Source organism: Corvus cornix, chromosome 26, assembly GCF_000738735.6.
Source record: "Corvus cornix cornix isolate S_Up_H32 chromosome 26, ASM73873v5, whole genome shotgun sequence".
In the NCBI taxonomy this organism is placed as follows: Eukaryota; Metazoa; Chordata; class Aves; order Passeriformes; family Corvidae; genus Corvus; species Corvus cornix.
The window spans coordinates 5,289,211-5,307,637 of NC_046354.1; the positions used below are offsets into that span (position 1 = coordinate 5,289,211).

At 51.8% G+C, this 18,427-nt stretch overlaps 1 protein-coding gene across 2 annotated transcripts in view; it reads left to right on the top strand.

The window, feature by feature from the left end:
• LGR6 (leucine rich repeat containing G protein-coupled receptor 6) overlaps nucleotides 1-18,427 on the top strand; it is a 151,225-nt gene that overhangs the window by 50,634 nt on the left and 82,164 nt on the right. For both annotated transcript variants that reach the window (XM_019288991.2, XM_010404499.3), the window contains exons 2-3: nucleotides 4,839-4,910; nucleotides 15,751-15,822. In XM_019288991.2, coding sequence (XP_019144536.1) covers nucleotides 4,839-4,910; nucleotides 15,751-15,822 — 144 coding nt within the window. The remainder of the gene's footprint in view (nucleotides 1-4,838; nucleotides 4,911-15,750; nucleotides 15,823-18,427) is intronic.

Consider the following 18,427-nt stretch of genomic DNA (forward strand, 5'->3'; position numbering starts at 1 on the left):
ACAAAGCCCTGCAGGAGCTTTCTCTGCCTTCTCCCCCCGGGGCTGCGCACTCCCCACGGTGACATCCACGGCTCCGTGGCTCAGAGCGCACCACCACAGCCTGCCCGAGCCAAAGGTAAACCCCTTTGATCTTTAAAGCTCCTATCATCCCTGAGCTAAAACTCTGTGGTCACCATCTCATAGCACAGGTGGAGAGCGTGGCAGGCAGTCCCACCAGGGAACCCAGAACAGTGTGTGTGTCACCTCATTTTTTGGTAAGGAAGATCAGCTAATCAGTGAATAATCAAAGGTTGTTCATGAAAGAAGGTGACATCAAAGAAAATAATTTAAGGAACCCCTCGAGGGCCAGAGGAGTTGTAAGGTCTAAGGCTGAATCACATGAGCTCAGTTTCCATGAACTGTGTCTCAGTTTTCCTGCAGGTACAAGTTAGAAATGCTTACGATAAATGTTTAGAATTAGTTGGGGAAGGGGGGAAAGTTAAATCACACTAATTATAGCCATGATGGCTTCAGTGCAGTGCCATTTGAAAGCACAGATATTTTCTACACCTAATGCAAGAAACATTAAAAGACATTGCTTCTTGGGTAAGCAGGGTGGTACGAGAGCAGAGTTTCAGTTTTGGGAGTAGTAAAGTAGTTCACTCTACTGGCAGCATTCCAGACCACAGCCATGAAGGATGATTTGACAGCAAAAGAATTCCTGCTTTTATTTCATATCTTGTAGAGAGGACAGACAGGCCAGTCACTGGGGAAGGGGGAACAGGGGAGCTCTGGGACAGGAGAGGGATGGCACCACTGCTGTGAGGTGTCATGGACGCAAAGGCAAGAATCTGAACAGTTCCTCTGCAGGTCCTACACTGCAAACCTGGGTGAAGCTGCAGCAGCCCATTTCTTCTCCTGCCTTTCTAACTTCTTTTAGACTTTAGGGGACTTTGGGATTTGAATCACTTTCTTTGTGCACTTCTGTACTGCCTGCTGTGGTACAGACCTCACCTTTGTAATGGTTTCTCCAGTGCAAATGACAGGAGCCGTGCACAGACCTGAGAGACCCAGCACTCATTTGGCTTCCCTGGGTGCTTGTCACTCAGAAGAGAGCCCCAGCTTGGAAAGTCAAAGTCACTGACACAGCTGAGAAAGGTCAGAGGAGTTCCTAACCCATTTAGTCCATGAATCCCTATTTCTTCTGCTGGATGCTGCAGAAAAAGATAATCCGCCAAGGTTCAAATACCGTGGGTTCCTTTTAAATTAACTAAATGTGGCTGACTGAAGTAACCACCCCCAAACACCTGAAGAGATAAACGGCTTCTCTGATTGCTCTGACAGGAAGCATTTCCACCCTTGCATGTGCTGGGGATGTACATAACATAAGAAACCTTACTAAGAGGAAAAGCACGAGCTTGGGAAAACACAGCAACAAGTCAACAACACCTTTACATGAGTAATAAGTCAAATATTTACTCCCACAACACTTCAGGCAAGAATCCTGTGCCTCAGCTTTCACACAAGCATGGACAGCCTGTGCAGAAACGTCTCGTACTTTTGTGGCTAGAAAAATCACCGGGTCCAGAGCTGTGCTTGGGAAGTTTATTTCCAGCCCTTGGAGGAATTTGCTCTTCCTTCACACGATTTGCACATTCCATGCTGTCCTCACACCAAGGCCAGGCCAGGAATTCCACCACGCCAAGTCGGGTGTGATGTCCCCTGCTCTGGAGGAGCTGGTGGGGGATCCCTGCAGGATGTCACGCTGGAGAGTTGATGGCAAAACTGAGTCCCTGGAACCTTTGCCTTGCTCTTCATTAGCTGGCAAACCACTGCCAGGATTTGCACTTTCAGGGTCCCCTTTTCAGGGCTGTCAGTGTGGATGTGTTACACCTGAGTCTTGCAGGGCTGCAAACCACCAGAGTGTTCAAACAGCCAAAACATCAGTGAGTTTTAAATAGAATGACTCTAAATATTTCCTGTGTAACAACCTTGAAAATACAGGCTGGGTTTTCCTTCACTGCCCAAAGAGATGGTGGGAGAGAGCCCCTTGTCTCAGACCTGCCCGTGGCCAGGAGCCCCAGGGCTGCAGGACGGTGAGAGGGAGGGAAGGGGGGCTTTTAAAGAAAAGCCATGTGCTGTGGAGCTGCAAGGCTGCCAGAGTGAGGGGATAATGGTATCTCTCCTCTGCCTTTTGGAAGATTTCTTCAGAAACCAGTGTATTTTGTTCCTTTTATGTCTGGATCAGGGCAGGAGGAAAGAAGTGTCCAAGGCCAGGTTGGACGGGGCTTGGAGCCACCTGGGATAGTGGAAGTTGTCCCTGCCATGGCAGGGGCTGGAACAGGATGAGCTTTGAGGTCCTTTTCAACCCAAACCACTCTGTGATTCTGTGATTCTGTGATTCTAAATGATATTTGACCTCCCATATCCTCAGCCACCTACAGCCCTGATGCTGCCTGGGACTGATGCGGGGCTCTGCACATCCCTGCAGCCACCACCCACCCAGGACGTGGGGTAGGCACTGTCCCTCCCATGCCCGGGGAGCACCTGGGCACAAAAAAGGCAGTTCCAGGAGGCTTGGAAGGTGTTTCCTGCAGCCAGCAAGGAGTATTCTCTACACTGCCAGCAGAAGGCAACTTAAGGAACATGCCTCACAGTTTCAAGGAGATCTTGGGTGTTTCAGATCAGTGTTTTCTTTCCCAGTCTTTCATTTTACATTATTTTTCGTTATTTTCACATTGTTCCACAGCATGTCAAAACATCAGACAGATTCATTACAACACAAACAGGAGACACTTTGATGTAGGAAAAAAAGATGTTTTAATGGGTGCTAAGTAGCAACTGCCCTTGGGGGTTCAAAAATAAAAATAGAAGCAGCACAAAATAATATTTTAACCCCTGTATCCCGGGATCACCATAATATAGAATGCAGCATTGCACACAGAACAGTGCAGGCAATTTTCTTTTTGCACTCATCCTGAAAACAGAATTCTGAATTCTCATAGATTTTTGGCGAGTTTTCTACCACTTCTTTGGAGAAGAGAAAGTTATAAAGAAAAAAACAAACTTTGCCAGGAGTATTTTCAAAAGGGCTCATGAAAGGGCTCACGAAGGGCTCCTGATTTTGTCACAGGACACCTCTCCAGAGAATATGCAAAGGCAGCTCCCAATCTTCCTGATGTGTCACCTGCCTCCACCAATGCCAAACAGAGCTGGTCAGAACATGGTGGTTTGGGTGTTTTTGTGGAAAATGGTACAAAATGCAGAAGCCTATACCCCCAGGCGTTCTGCTCTTTACCAGAAAAACTCAGGCATTCTTTTACTGAGGAATACAAATGCATTTCAGTAAATTTTTCAATAAACTCATTTTTCAGTGAAGCAGTTTCCTCTCCAGAGCCCAAAGCCAGCTGAGATGCTCCAGAGCATTTGATATGTGACCTGTGGGATCTCAGGTGTTGTGAGCAGATGGAGCAGCTCAGAGAGGTCCCTCTTGTATTCCTGGGTTCTCCTGAGGGTCTTTTCTCCTTCATGCTTCTGTCCTTGCCCTTGGCACAAGCCTCCTTCCAATGCCAAGATATTCCCAGTGACACAGGGAGGACAGGGAACCTCCCTCCCTAGGTTCACAAGTCTGTGAGATTTACAGAAGGAACGAGTAAAGTAAATTGCCTTTATTTTGTTGCTGTTTCTCTTCACTTTCCCATCACACCCATCAGCCTCTGCTATTTAGCCTGAGCTCTGGAGAGCCGAGCTGGGCCCTGTCTGTGCACAATGACAAAGAACAGCCCCTTCTGCCTCACACGGGGCTCCCCAGCACCCCAGATGACACTGCCCAGGATTGCTTTGCTCAGGAGGGGATACACCCATCTATTCCCATTGCTTTTAACCACACCAGCTTTTCATTCAGCCCCAGCTTAGTTTTAAAGGTCAATGCTCCCTTGCTCACCTGGCCACAGCCTGGTCTAGGTTGGGGTAAGCAGCATGAGTTCCTTCAGCTGCTCATGAGGGCAGGGTTGCAGCTCTCAGGTATCGGACCTCAAGAACAGCTTTGGAGCCCAGAAACATCCTTATTTTTTCTGAACAGCAGCCTGTGTATTGAATCACTCAGTACAGACCCAGCTACTCTCATGCCCTGGGATGAGGAGAGCTCTGCACAGGCAGCTCACAGTGACCCTGTAATGTGCAAAGGGCTTCAGACTCAGCAGCACCCTGGACCCTTTGGGTACCAGCACAGCCTCCTCCAGCAGGGCCTATCAGACCCTGAGCAGGGGAGATGAGCCTTTAGCTGGAGATGGCACAGAGTGAGACAAGCACAATCATCCAGGTTCCTTCCACCTCCTAACCTCAGTTTGTCACCCACAGAGCCAACCTCTGCCCCTCAGTCCTGGTGTGGCTCTCTAGTTTGTACAGTGTAGAGAAAGCCGGTCCAATGGGATGTACCCCTTCTCCCATGGGTTGCTGTCTCCTCAAAAGCAGCTGTCTGTCCACAGCTCCCAGTGGGGGCTGGCATGCCCATGGTGACAGAGAGATGCTCTTGGATCCAAGGACATACTGTCCTATTGCAGTGTCACAGGGCTTCCTGTTCACTCTCCAAAAATTGTGAGACAGCAGTACTGCTTGTGCTGTTGGGAAATGTCCTAACTTGCTTCATAACTCGGAGAAGCTCAGGCAGACCACCCTGAAGGAGCCAGCCTCTCTGGCGACTCCTCTCCATCCCTCTGCAGACAGAGCCTGGGCTGTGATCAAATGTTAATGCTGAAATGCTGTTTGCAGGGAGGGGACAGAGCCTGGCACTGAGGTTTATTCTGTGCAAACCACTGCATAGTGACTGATCAGAAACCTCTGTCTTTCCTTCCTGCCAGAGACCTGAGCATGAACAACATCAGCCAGCTGCAGCCCAGCGCGCTCCGACACCTGCGCTTCCTGGAGGAGCTGTGAGTACGGGACGGCCGGGGGGGCAGGGAATGGTTGGGGGACTGGGGGACGCTGCAGAGGGTCCTGCAGCACTGGTCACAGCCCCCAGTGCTGCTACTGCAGCTGCAGGCTGAGATGGGAGCAGACAGCATGCCGGGACAGGGTTTCTTTGCTGCTCTAGCTTTGGGGTTTCGCTGAGGTCGTCACCTTCAGGCTGAGATGATGCATGTGCCAAAAGCCAAAATAAAAGAGGACCTAATCTCCTGTTCAAAAATCAACACTGTGCCCTGGAGCAGAGCCAGCAGAGAGCTTCATTCACCCTTCTGCAGACAGGGTCCCCCTCACAGCCTCCTGCAGCCCAGAGACACGTTAACACCTGGGCGCTTTGCGGTTCAGATGGAACCGGCCCTGGAAAACTGAAGTCCAAAAAGTTTTCCCGAGAGGCTGAGGTGTCCCACCATGCACCAGTGTGCACTGAGGTCTGAGCAGACAGACACAGCAGCAATCCCAGTCCTGGGGATCAGCATGTGGCTGTGTGTCAGTGAAGGAGTGGCCCCACTTCTGAAAGTGTGAAAATTAACCAGCAGCACAAGAAACCACTGGAATCCTTTGTGAACCCCAAAAATGGGAGCCCAGGGGGCAGAATGTTGAGGTTGACCATTTCTGCATGAGTAAATTGCACCTGTATGGTCTTACTCCACTTGACCATGAGAAATACCTCCAGGTGTTATTCTCATGCTGTTGGTACTCTCAACACAACAGCTTCTGTTGGAAAACACAGTTTCTTCAAAACACTGTTATTGCGTTGCATGAAATACCAATATTAATGCTGCATTTGATGTGTGTTGTAAACTCACTGCGTGTGTAACAGTTACTGCAACTTAATCTGCCTAAATGAAATACTTTCACTTCTCTGAATCAGATCCTGCCACCACCGCAAGGCACAACACTGGCATTTCAAAAATGGTATTTTCCAAAATGCCAGAATTACAGACATCACCCTCACACCCTGTGAGGGTGGGGAGGCCCTGGCACAGGGTGCCCAGAGCAGCTGTGGCTGCCCCTGGATCCCTGGAAGTGTCCAAGGACAGGTTGGACGGGGCTTGGAGCAGCCTGGGACAGTGGAAGGTGTCCCTGCCCATGGCAGGGGCTGGGATGGGGGGAGCTTTAAGGTCCCTGCAAATCATTGCATGATTCTATGGTTTTATATTATAGGGTTTTGACTTCAAATGATCTTGCAACTGATCATCATCTGTCTGCATGTTAAATTCATTAGAATTTAAGGACCCCAGCCACCCAAGTCCCCCTCCCCAGCAGGCATTTACAGGCTGAGAAGGAGGCAGTTTTGATCCTGTTTTGGCTTTGGAGCCAGAGCTGCCCACAGAAGGTGGGCTCTTCACCACTTTACATCCATCTTGCAGCCTTTCTCTTTTCATTTTGTCAACATCCATGTCGAAGTGTGGACCCCCACCACCTTCACTGGGGGTACTGAGGCTTTTCTCACACACAGACCAGTCTCTGCTGTGTACAATTAGCAGCTGTCTCGCTGCAAGCAACCGTGTCCTGGTTACGTCATGTACAAACAGAGCAGCCCCAACCAGCAATGAATAAATATTCATAGGTTCCAAAAGAGCCAGCTTCCCACAGCCAAAAATAATTATGAATGAAACAGGAGAAGGGGAAAAATTTAAAGAGGAAAATCTGAAAAAATAACTGGAAGTTGTTAGATAACATTTTACTAGAGGTTCAAAGTGCCACATATCCTCCTTTGGAAAGGACTAACATCACACTGAGGGGAAGAAATACAAACTGCAGCACCATGTATCTATGCACAGCAAAGTGCCAGCGTGAATTTGATAGCAGTAAGGCAGTAATCCTATTTATGGAAATCAAGTAATTTATATGAAATCAAGCAAGGAAGGATTTTATGTTATGGGGAATTAAAATTGATTCTTTCAACAACAACAGCTAGACAGGGACAGTTTGTACAGAGTTCATAGGGCTGGCACTGACCAGTAATGCAACTTGCCTGGCATTTCCCCTGCTCTTTTCATTTCTATCTTTACCGAATTTTCATCCCACAACATTACATCAGGACCATGACATTCAGGCTGGGATCACCCTCTGTGCCAGGACACGCATGAGAATCAAGCAAACAAATCCTGCTTGTTTAGACATCCTCAAGGGAAGTTTGTTCAGGTTTCACAGCTCAGATCTCTGCTGATTTCATCTACCTGGGACCCATTCCCAATGTCTGCCAGGGTGACACGTAGCACATGAGACCAAGCCCTTTGTCTTCATCCCCATGGCAGAACTGTCCATGCTGGGACATGCCAAGTGAGTGAAGAGCAGAAACCCCTGCTGAGCAGTAGGGGACAATCCAGATATCCCAGATCCAGGTATCCCAGTGTTAAGTGTCTCCTGGGGAGGAGGAAGACCTGCCTGTCTGCCCTCTTGCCTGTCCCCCTCCAGGCAGGGAAGTACTGACAGTGAAGAGGACTCTGCTGCAGCTCATCCTTGCTGCAAGTGTCTGTCTTTTGTTAGATGGAAACCTTCAGGAGGTTTCTCATCCCCAGGGATTTTGGGTGGCATTATGGCCCCAGTCTGCCTTCCACACAGCGTGACAAAGTCACAGAATATCCTGAGTTAAAAGGGACCCACAAGGGTCATCGAGTCCAACTTCCAGCCCTGCACAGCACCATCCCCAAGAGTCACATCTTGGTCCCAAGGGTGTTGTCCAAACACTTTTTGAACTCTGTCAGGCTTGGGGCTGTGACCAATTCCCTCCCCTGACACAATATCAGGCCAATCCCTTGGGTTCTGTCACTGGTCACAGACAGATCAGTGCCTGCCACTTGTCCTCCTCTCCAGGGGCTGAACAGAACAAGCGCCCTCAGCTGCTCCTCACACGGCTCCCTCTCAAGGCCCTTCACCATCTTCATTGCCCTCCTTTGGATGCTCTCTGATAGTTTAATATCTACACTCTAATGTTCCCTATTACATGCTTGATAAGCCAAGTGAGTAACAGGCTGGAGCAACTGAAGACAAAATTGACAAAATTCAGTTCAAGGTGAACCAAAACTGATGTTCTGGGACTTTGGTCAATCCCTAAAGTTTCTTTTAACCTGAGAGGAAAAAAATTGTTTCATCCTCAGGTTACTTCTTAACATTTACCCTTTTAGTTTGGGTAAAGCCCTAAAAGCAAATGGTATTTCAGATTATATTTGCTTTATTGCCAAGGTGCCTTAGGTGCTTGAACCTTATGAAAAGAATCAGAGGTTCCTCAGAAAAAAAATTGCCAATTTCAAAGCAGATTTTCAAATCTCCTTTTCAAGATCCTATGAAAACTCTTACATTTTAAGGATACTTTAACCTTGATCTAATGCTCAGAAACATCCCAGGAACTCTTGACACCCCTGGTCCTTGATCCATAACCCTTCCTTCTTCAACAGTCAGAGAAAGCCCAGGTTCCTCTGGCTCCTCCTCGCGCTTCTCCCCTGCTGCTCTCGCCCGTGATTCTCTGATTCTGTCTTCTCTCTCATCAGATTTAGCCCCAGTAGCCCAGGCTCCCCTGGAGGAGAGCTGGTGTTTTCACAATTCCTCCTCTTTCTGTTCCTCTGTTTTAGCATCATCTCAGGCTCCTCATGAAAGTGAAGTTACACAGAAGTCAGAGATCAGCTGGACTCAGGGCTTAGCTTGTGCGTGGAGCTGGGATTCAGCCGAGGAAAAGGAATAATGGGAAGGGGGAAGACAGCTCTCAAAATGGGTGGATGAAGCACACATTTCCCGTGGACAACAAGGACAAATGTGCCTGGTTTCACTGCTGTGGAGCCCTGCAAATCCAGGTTGCTGGGTCCACTTGAGCCCCGAGTACCTCAGTCCTCTGCACACACCCACACCAGGTGGAGGCCTGTGAGTGAAAAACAAGAGCAGGGTGGCACGGGAGGGTCCTGAGGACAGCAGAGCAATCACCCAAGCCACCCCAGCACCCAGCCAGGCTGTGTCCCACAGGGCATTTCCGCACCGGCTCATCTCTGCTCTGGACACCAAACGTGTCCCCCAGGGCATCCGAGGGGGTGCTGTGGTTAGGGCACAGATGAGGGTACAGGGGCTGCTCCTGCTCACTCCCTGTGTGGTCTGGGTCAAGTTATTTTCCCTGCCAGTGCCTGTCCAGCAATGAGAGTGGGCCCTCAGGTGCGCCCTGTTAGTCGTTTGTTTTTACAGTGAGCTGCTCAGGAAGGTGTTGTGAGTGCAGTTAGTTCTCATGCTCAGGGGATGCCCAGAGACCAGATTCTCCACACTCAGCTGCCTTTGAAGAGGCAGTGGGAGAGGGGCCCTCAGTGGCCATGCACCAGTCTGTGCCCCCTCTGGCCCCCTCCACCTCCAGAGACAGGAGAGGCTGCGTGAGCAGGCACAGTCCCAGCCCAGGCACTCACCAGGCTTTCCCTCCAAAGAAATCCTGCAGAGAGAGAGGTGTTCAGAGCTGGGCCTCACACAGGCAGGGAGCAGCCCAGAGTTAAGTATGTCTCCTCTTTGTTTCTTTCCTTTTTTTCCTTCTTCTTTTCTTTCTCTCTTTTTGGCAGCAGGAAGATTGTTTAAAGTTGCTAATAAATTCCAGTTAATGAAGCCTGAAAAGCCAGAGTTGGGAGCCAAGAGAAACAAGAGCAATCAGTACAGAAGGAATAGAAAGAGATCTTGAAAGCCGGCCTGGGAATAATAACATGTTGAAATGTGTTCGCCGGCAAGGGCTTTGTTACCGCGCTTTGAATCCAAGCACGAGCGCTCGGTGCCAAGAGGAGAAACTGCAGCCAAAGGCAGGTGTTCATTGCCATTCACCTCTTGCTTCGGGGCACAGCGGCAAGATCAGACCCCTTCCCAGCCACTGGCTCTTTCACCTGCCTCTTCTCGGGCCCCACGGGCAGAGGGACTCACCGTCACGGGGAGTGCCGTCGAGGCGGCGCAGCAGGCTCAGGACCACACGCTCAGGACCTGCCGTGGCCCTCTCTGCCAGGCTGGGGGACCAAGAAAGAGCACAAAAGCAAAATGAAACAAAATGCAGGCATGTATGCTGGGAATGTGAATGCAGCAGCCCTGTTCTCCCTTGCACCTGTGAGGGAACCCCCTTCTCACTCCTGTTCCCATGCGGGTCCAGAGACCAGTGGAGCCACCACAGCTCACGGGGCACCAGCGCTGTTCCTGGGTGCCCTTACCTGCTCTTAGAGCACCCCCACCCCCCGTATCAGCTCCCAGGCATCTGGAACATCCCCCTCTGGGGGGGTAGTCCAGCACAGGGTCTCTCTCCAAGGCACTGCCACTCTGGTAGGAGGCAGCACTGCAGTGTTGCTGGCTGTGGGGCACAACTCCTTCGGGAGTGACAGCTCTTCCGTGGAAGGGGTGCTGGCATTTCTGGGCAGTGCTCATGTGTGCTGGCACCGTGGTGAGAAGCTGTTTCTGGAGCAGTGCAATAACGTGTCTGGAGTAGGGGACTTCTGAGACAGCAGCTTTGGTGGGTTTCCATGGCACAGCAGGCTGGAGAGGTCTCTTATAAAGACATAAATGCTTGTAGGGCCATGACCTTGCTTTGCCACGCTGGGGTTTGGAGGCAGAATCACTGCTCCCTTGGTAGTCACCTTGCCTGGCACAGCCCTCTCTTTCCAGGTGGCCACAGCTTAAGAACCGCAGCTCTGAATTCTTGGCCTCTGTGGTTCCCCCAGGATTCTGCACAGCTCCTGTGCAGAGAAGGCACCAGGGTACAACTCGTTGGCAACAAGGAGACTATCTCTGGTTCATCCAGGACTTTCTGCCCCCCTGGCTGGCACCAGTCCTTGGCAGAGGATGGTGCTGCTCATCAATTCAGCGGGTGAGCAAAAGCACAGAGAGTGTCAAAGGATAATTCCTCTGATGAAGCCGTCCGAAGGTCATCCCTGTGCCTGGCGTGAGGACTGTCCTCAGCGCAGGCTAAGGTGCAGGTGAGGACAGGAGAGAAGGGCTTCTAACGGGTTGTCTATCATGAGCACTGACCAATGAGGCCAAGTTATTGCAGCTGCCCAAATCAAATTCAAAATGTTTTGAAAATTTAGAGACTCCCATTCTATTTCTACTCCATTTAGACCAGGGAGAGTGTTCAGCAACTGAAAAAGCCTTCCTAGCTGGGATAGCTGGCCCAAATTTTCCTGAAAACAGCTTTCCATATGACTAACTGTGTTCTGGGGTACCCTGAGTGGAGCACCAAAAGTAGAGTCAAAAGTCAAAACTGCTCTGAAGATTTGGAGGGAACAAACTGAAAACCTTTGCAGTTTCTAATATAAAGAGATGGAGTGAAGGTGTTCAGTGTCCTGTTCATTAAGGAGCTGTGTCTTACTAATATTTCTTGGCAAATGAACCCAAACTGGCTTGCATATGAACATTCATGTGGGTTGAAAACTGGCTTGAGGACCATAAACAAAAGAACAAATGCGATCAATCTATCGAGTTGGAACAGGCATTCAAGGGGGGTACAGCGAGCAGAGCTAGAAACAGGCACAGTCTTCTCCTCAGGGATGGAGTGAGACAGCAAAGACCACATTAGAGGCATCTTCAGGAGATACCAGGCTAGGACCAGCTGCAGATTCCTGTGTGAGAAGGAAGAGTCCAGGCCTGGCCCTTTTCTCAAATGTACCATGTTTTCACTTGTTGACTTAATTGGCTTCATTCCTGTTTTGCACCAGCACAAGAACAAACTCAGGCATGACACAGGGCCTGTGGTCCCCTGTGTGCCCAGGGGAAGGCCCAGGCTTGGCATGATGACACTGTTTAGGCAAGAGCATGGAGTGTCTGGGCACTCTGCCTCGAGAGTGTGAGCGCTTGAGAAACCAGCCGGAGCAGCAGATCAAAGGGGCGGCCGACACGCTCAATAAAAGTCTGGCAAGGGGAAAATTTCACTGGGATATGGACACACATGTTTGTCCTGTCCTGCCAATGGGCAACGTTCCTGCCTCCTAATGTGAGTGATAAGAGCATCACCGAGCTGCCTGAGCACCTGACATGAGCGATCTTGCCCAGCACAGCCTTTGGGCGTGCCATGGAAGTTGTAGCATGACCAAGAAGCCCAAGATACAGGAGGGTTGAGCCTGTGGTAACTGAACAGCAGCAACCATAAGGTGGTAAACCATGAGTTTGTTCCAACTTGGAGTGTATTGGGAATGCAGATCAAAGCCTGGAGGAATGTTCCCAGAAATCACGGGAGTGGTGGAAGGGGAGAGGGGGTGGCAGAATCTAAAATCCACCATGAGCTTTCTGAAGCAAGCCAGCCATACCCAGCTGCCACCCTTCCCCTCTACCTGCCCCTTCTCTCCTTCTTCTGTCAGTCGCTTTAAATCCAGAGCTTTCTCTTTCTCCCAACCCTATGGCACAGTGTAAACTTCAGCACAGCAGGACACACCACTGAATCAAGTCTGTCCTAAAAAGAGCTCTGAGCAGGCCTAGAGCTGAGCTCATGTGCTGTGGACCAGAAATTCAGCCCTGCAAGAACAGCTCCTCTTCCCTGTGCTTAGGGCAAAGGCAGTGCCTCTCTGTCCTTCTTGGTGGGGTTATTGGCTCAAGTCTCCTCCACAGAAGGAGTAAATCAAGAGCTGTCTCAGGGGATGTGGCACTGACAGCCTCACTTCAAATGTTATTGTTCCATTTTAAATAGAAAGGAAGGAACCATTTCACTGCATTTCCTGTGGGATCTGAATTCTGCAGATGTATTCAATGGGTGCCTGTCTGCCAAGCAGGGGAATTGCTGGAGAGTTTGAGTGAGAGGGACAGAAGGAACCAAGCACTTGGAAGACTGCCAGGTGACCATGGACAGAGGAAGGGTCACACACAGGAATAATTTTATGTCTTGGGTCTCTTACATGAACTGGCACAGGAGTTACTGGTGTGAAAGCAAAGGATGGGCAGGAAGATGCTCCAAGAACTGGAGCCCTTCTGCTCTGGAGAAGCTGGGCATGTTCAGCCTGGAGAAGGCTCCAGGGAGACTTTAGAGCCCCTCTCAGTGCCTACAGGGGCTCCAAGGGAGATGGAGAGGGACTTGGGACAAGGTCCTGGAGGGACAGGACACAGGGAATGACTTCCCACTGCCAGAGGGCAGGGTTAGACTGGATATTGGGAAGGAATTCCACACTGTGAGGGTGGGGAGGCCTTGGCACAGGGTGCCCAGAGAAGCTGTGGCTGCCCCATCCCTGGAAGTGTCCAAGGCCAGGTTGGATGGGGCTTGGAGCAGCCTGGGACAGTGGGAGGTGTCCCTGCCCATGGCAGGAGGTGGAATGGGATGAGTTTTAAGGTCCCTTCCCGCTTAAACTGTTCCGTGGTTCTATGACACCTTTCCAGAGGCCACCCTTCCTGCTCGACAGGACACCCCAAAAGACTCACCCATTCCTGATCTGCTCTCGGGCAGATGGGACAGCTGTGCTCCTTTGCCTGGAGCACTTGGCTACCACTCCCAGCATCATGCAGCACCTGTCCTGGGAGGTCCAGCAAACCTCCAAACCCCACACCTCCAGGCCCTGTGTGCATGTCCCAGCCACACACCCCTCTAGGAAAGTGAAGACTCAGCCTGTGTGCACAAACAGACGTGTCCCACCTCCCAGTCCCTGCACAGAAGTGAGCAGAGCCCATCTTGGACCCCAATGACACTGTCAATTGCCCTGGGAGGTGACTTCAGAGAAGTGGCTGCGTTTGGTGGCTCCCTTTGTGCCTGCTCCTGGCTTGGCATGGACCTCTAACCTTGGGGAGAGGAGCTGGGCTGCCTCGGTGGCAGGGAGGAGGTAAAAGTATGGAGAGAAGGGCCAGAGGCCAGAGGTGAGCCAGGGACAAGGCACAGTCTCAGGGCAGCATGGCCGAGGGCGGGCACAGCAGCAGCAGTGAGGCCTGGTGCCTTCTCTGGGGCTGGGGGATGCTTGGCACCTCTAAATTCACCCGAGCCAGGACCCAGTGAAACCAGGGCATCCACCACAGAGTGATTTTCCCCCTTATGTTCTGTGTTACCCGCGGTGCTGAGATGCCACAAGCTGGCTCTGCATGTGTCCCACCCGCACCTGGAGCTCCCCGCCACCCTGTTCTGAGGCCAGCAGCCCCAGCCTGGGCTCCGTTTAAGCTTCACATTCCTCTCCTGCTGATCCTGGAGGTCCCAGATCCATTTAAGGGACCTGGCAAACACTCAAACACACCCAGGAAAGTGAACAGAGAGGCGCGGAGCTGCCAGGAAAGAAGCCGAGAGGCACATTTAGCCGGGAGTACGTGTAAGCTGCTGGCAGTGGAGGCTGGGGCAGCCCGGAGCTCCGGGGAGGTGAGGACAGACACAGCCAGGCAGGACGGATGCAGGGAGCGGGCTGAGGATGCCGTGCAGGAACACCTCCCCTCCAGGCAAGCACTCCAGCCTCCCGGACAACACTCCCTCCCATGTGGAAATCGGCAATCAAAAGGAGCAATTACCCCAAATCACAGCCCCCAAGTGACAAATAGCCCAGCCTGCCAGGCAGCTCATGAGCTGCGAGAGGCAGGTTACAACCTGCTCACACACATTAAAGAGACGACCCTGTGCTGTTTATGCTGTCAGAGGCCTAATTACGGGAGCAATTTTCTCCAGATTCCCGAGGGGAGAGACAGAGCGGGAGAGCGCTCGGGCACCCACCCACGGCTGCTGTGCCTCCGTCAGCGCGGTCCCTTCCGTGAGCTCTGCAGAGCCCTGGCTCCCAAGGGCTCCGCTTCCACCGGGGCTGCACTGCTCAGCCTCCACACCTGCCTCCTTCCCGGGGAAAATGCCTCAAAAGGAACAAGCGTTGTCAGAAGTTTAATGAATGCCTTTGCCAGCGTCTGTGCCCAACCTCTTTGGACTTTCTGTGAGAGTGAGGATGAGCCTGGTCACAGATGATGTTCACTATCTCTGTTTTGGAGATGCAATATTCCAGTCCAAGTCAAGTAGACAAGTTTCTTGCCCAAATTCAGTAGCAGTTTAGGGTCTCAATCAGGCTGCTGAACCTGTCTTTATGATTTCTGGCTGATGGGTGCTGAGAGTTGGTCCATGTCTGTCCTCATGGGTGAAACAGAAGGAGAAGGAGAAAATTCACCTCTCCTCTAGGTCAAGCCTAGACTCAGGAGTTCTGAACTTCACTCCTGGCTCCACCACATGCCCTGATGATAACAGTGATGCAGTTTCTAATGTCAGGGAAAAATGCAAATACCTTTTAATGCCCCAGCCTGCTCTGGGCCTGGTTAAAATTTGAGTTCTAAGATCAGGTGATGCTGTACAACGGCAAATCCCCTGGGTTTCCTTTAATAAATTCTTTCAGTAAGACCTGAATGTTGTCCCCTGCTCTTTGCTCTATGTCCCAGATATGTCTCATTTTCTACTGTGATGCTGCTCCTCACTTCGTCTTCTTCTCCCATCCCTTCACCCTCATTCATCAGCCAGGATTTGGGGACAGTCCTCCCAGAGCCATGCAGGGGCAGAGACAGCTCTCCCCTGCTCCACTCCCTCTGCCAGGGCCTCCGTAGGGCAGGGTCTGCAGGCTGGTCACTGCCTGTGCTGTAATTCCTGTGGAGTGGGGACCTCTGTGTCCATCCAGGAAATGGCTTTGAGCCACGAGCGTCTATGGATGCTGAAAATGTTGGATTCAGGTCTGGCAGGAGTTGTGATTTTTTTTGCCTGTTCTGCGGGCTGTGCGAGAGGATGATGTGCAGAAGCTGCCCAAGCTCAGGATTGTGGCTCAGCTTTCAGGTGCTGCAGCCTCCCCTCCAGGGGACAGTGGCAGGATGCATGAGTTGTTAAGCCTCTGCAGACAAGGGACTGTCATCACAAAGATGTTGACACATGACTGGCTCCTCTTCTCACTGCAGACGCCTCTCTGGAAACCAGATCTCCAGGATCCCAGGGGAAGCTTTCTCTGGCCTCTACAGCCTGAAGATTCTGTAAGTAACTTGCTCCTCCCCACAGAACAATCCCTGTCCCTGCCTCTCCCCAGCCTCTGGCACTGGCCATGAGCAGGGACTTGCAGCCATCCTGGGGGGATGCAAAGCTACGAGGAGGTGTGGGGTCAGATGTTAAACCCACGCTGGCAAACCTGCCCCGTGGTGACTGGGGAACTGTGTCCCATCCCACAGACTGTGAGCAGGTACCCCCCGGGACACGGTGTGGCAACGTGCCCCAGAAGAATCTGCAGAGGTTCACATTTTGCATATAAAACTCAACAAACTCCCTCAAGTGGTGTCCCCCAGATGCGGTGTCCACACCCCAAACTGCTTCGCTGCTGGGTTGGAGCTGGGTTGGAGCAACTCAAAGGTCCAGGTACTGCATTCTGGCAGGTGCTGGGGAAAGGGCTGTGCTCTGCCCAGCTCAGCTTGTCCTCACCACAAACCTCTTCACAGCCCAGGAGGCCTGTGCAAGGCTCTGGAGTGACCTGGGAAGGGCAGGATCCTTGGACAGTGTGACCTCAGGGGCGATGGAGGCAGCTGGATCCAGGAGCACTGCAGCCATCAGGCCATGCCTAGGACCTGCTAACCCTGCTTAACAGAGGTCATTGCAGGCAGGCCACCCACCCCTGCTGTCCAGCGGGGAAGGTCTAAGTGACAAAGTTCCTCTGGAAACTTTGGAAACCATGCTCAGCTGAGCTGGCTCTACTGTGGCACCTGCAGTCACACCTTCCTACGGGCCGCATGGAGCCACACTGCTTTTTGTATCCATGTGACAGTCCACAGGCTCTGTGCAGGGTTTTGAGGTGGGAGTCCCTTTCTCCCTAAGGAACCATCTTAAAAATCTTCTGCAATAAACATTTTATCCCCAAGGGGATGTTTTGAACTCAGCCACAATGTGAAATTGTTGTAGCTGGTCCAGTTTATGCAGGGTGAGCAGGTACAAACCTGCTCCCAGGATTAGAGAGTATAAGGCTGTTTACTACGTCTTCTGAAGATGTAAAGTATGAATCCTGCCCTAAATCTCAGGGCTTAGAGATTTATCCATCCCCTGCATTAGGCAACAAATCAAAGGAACTGAGGAAAAACCGCAGCTCTCCCACCCAATTTCAACAAGAGGAGCCTTCTACTCTGGGGACACGGGAGCTTTTAAAGGTGCTTTTGATCAATTCTATTTGTGTCAGGCCCAGGTAAGGACTAATGCAGCGTTACCGGGGCGATGCCTCCCTTCCGGAGCCCGCAGCTCCCGGCAGCTGCAGCGGGAAGGGGAGGGTGGGAGCCCAGGACACGGGCTCACTGACACCCAGCCCCAGGCAGCACCAGCAGGGACACGCTCCCCACTGACCCCAGAGTCAGGAGAGGCTTGAAGGATCAGGGCATTTCCATCTGGGAAATGGTTGCATCGGGAGGCTTGCTCCAGGCTGTCTTGTGAGAGCCGGAGTTGGTGTCCTCACGCTGCAGGATGAGCTGCTTTGCTCTCAGCCGGGCTGTGCCCGGTGACATCGGGTGGCATGTGGGCTGTCATGTCCCTCTGGCTGCAGCCCTGCCTGAAACTAAAGCACATGCTTGCTTAGGGACATGGTTTAATGGTGGAGCTGGCAGTGTTAGGTTAATGATGGGACTCAATGATCTCAGAGGGCTTTTCCAATCTTAATGATCTGGTTGTTCTCTGGCACTTACCCTGACCCCCCCAGCCTTTCCCGTGGGGGTATGCCGAGCACTAGCCCAGCCACGAGGTCAGGGGAGGAAAGGGGATGCTTACAGGGACTGGTCCATCCAGACCCTGCCATAGATCTCTTATTTAACAAAGTTCCTGCTTCCTGAAAGCAAGGGCACTACCAGACCCCATGTCACTGGGAGCATTTCCCTTTCCAAAGACCCCAATGGTTTTACTGGCCTGGCCGCAGGGGTGTGTTGTGCTGCTGTGTGCTCTCCCTATAGGAGATGCTCTGATTCCTTTTTGTAGTGTTTCTGTGGGCTCCCCTGGAGTGAGGTGTTTGGGGGAGTGCAGTGGCAGATCCCTGCACCCTGCAGGAAAAGCAGCCATTCACCCCCACCTATTCCTCTGTCACTGGGAGGGTGAGGGCAGCAGCGAGGGACATGGTGGAGATAGACTGGTCCTGGGAATTGCTGGAACAGGTCTAGAAAAGTTGCCAGGACAGATCGTAGGAGCACTGAGCTTAATCACATCGGAAGGGCTCTTGGCAAGGGGCGGACTCTCACTCATTTCTCTCCTAAGACTGAGGAAAACCACAAGGTACTGAAGAAGGCAGGTGAAGGCCACCATGTGTTTCCTTCAGGTTGTGATCAAGGTTCCTCAGGTCACCACAGCAGTGACCTGGTTGGGGCTGGTGGCTCTGCAACAGCTCAGCAGGATCTGCTCCATCTCTCCAGGAATCAGAGGGAACAAGTGTATTCCCTCAGAGTCTGGTTGTGGCCAGGGGTGCAGAGCAGAGCCTGGAGGAGACCATGGGGCTGGCTCACCCTGCTCCTTGTGCCCTGGGACTGACCAAAAACCCTCCCCCTCTTCCCAAGCCACAACTCAGTCCCCTCTTCCCTTTGCTGCACCTCTCTGTACCCCATCCAAGCCTGCTGAGTGCCAGAA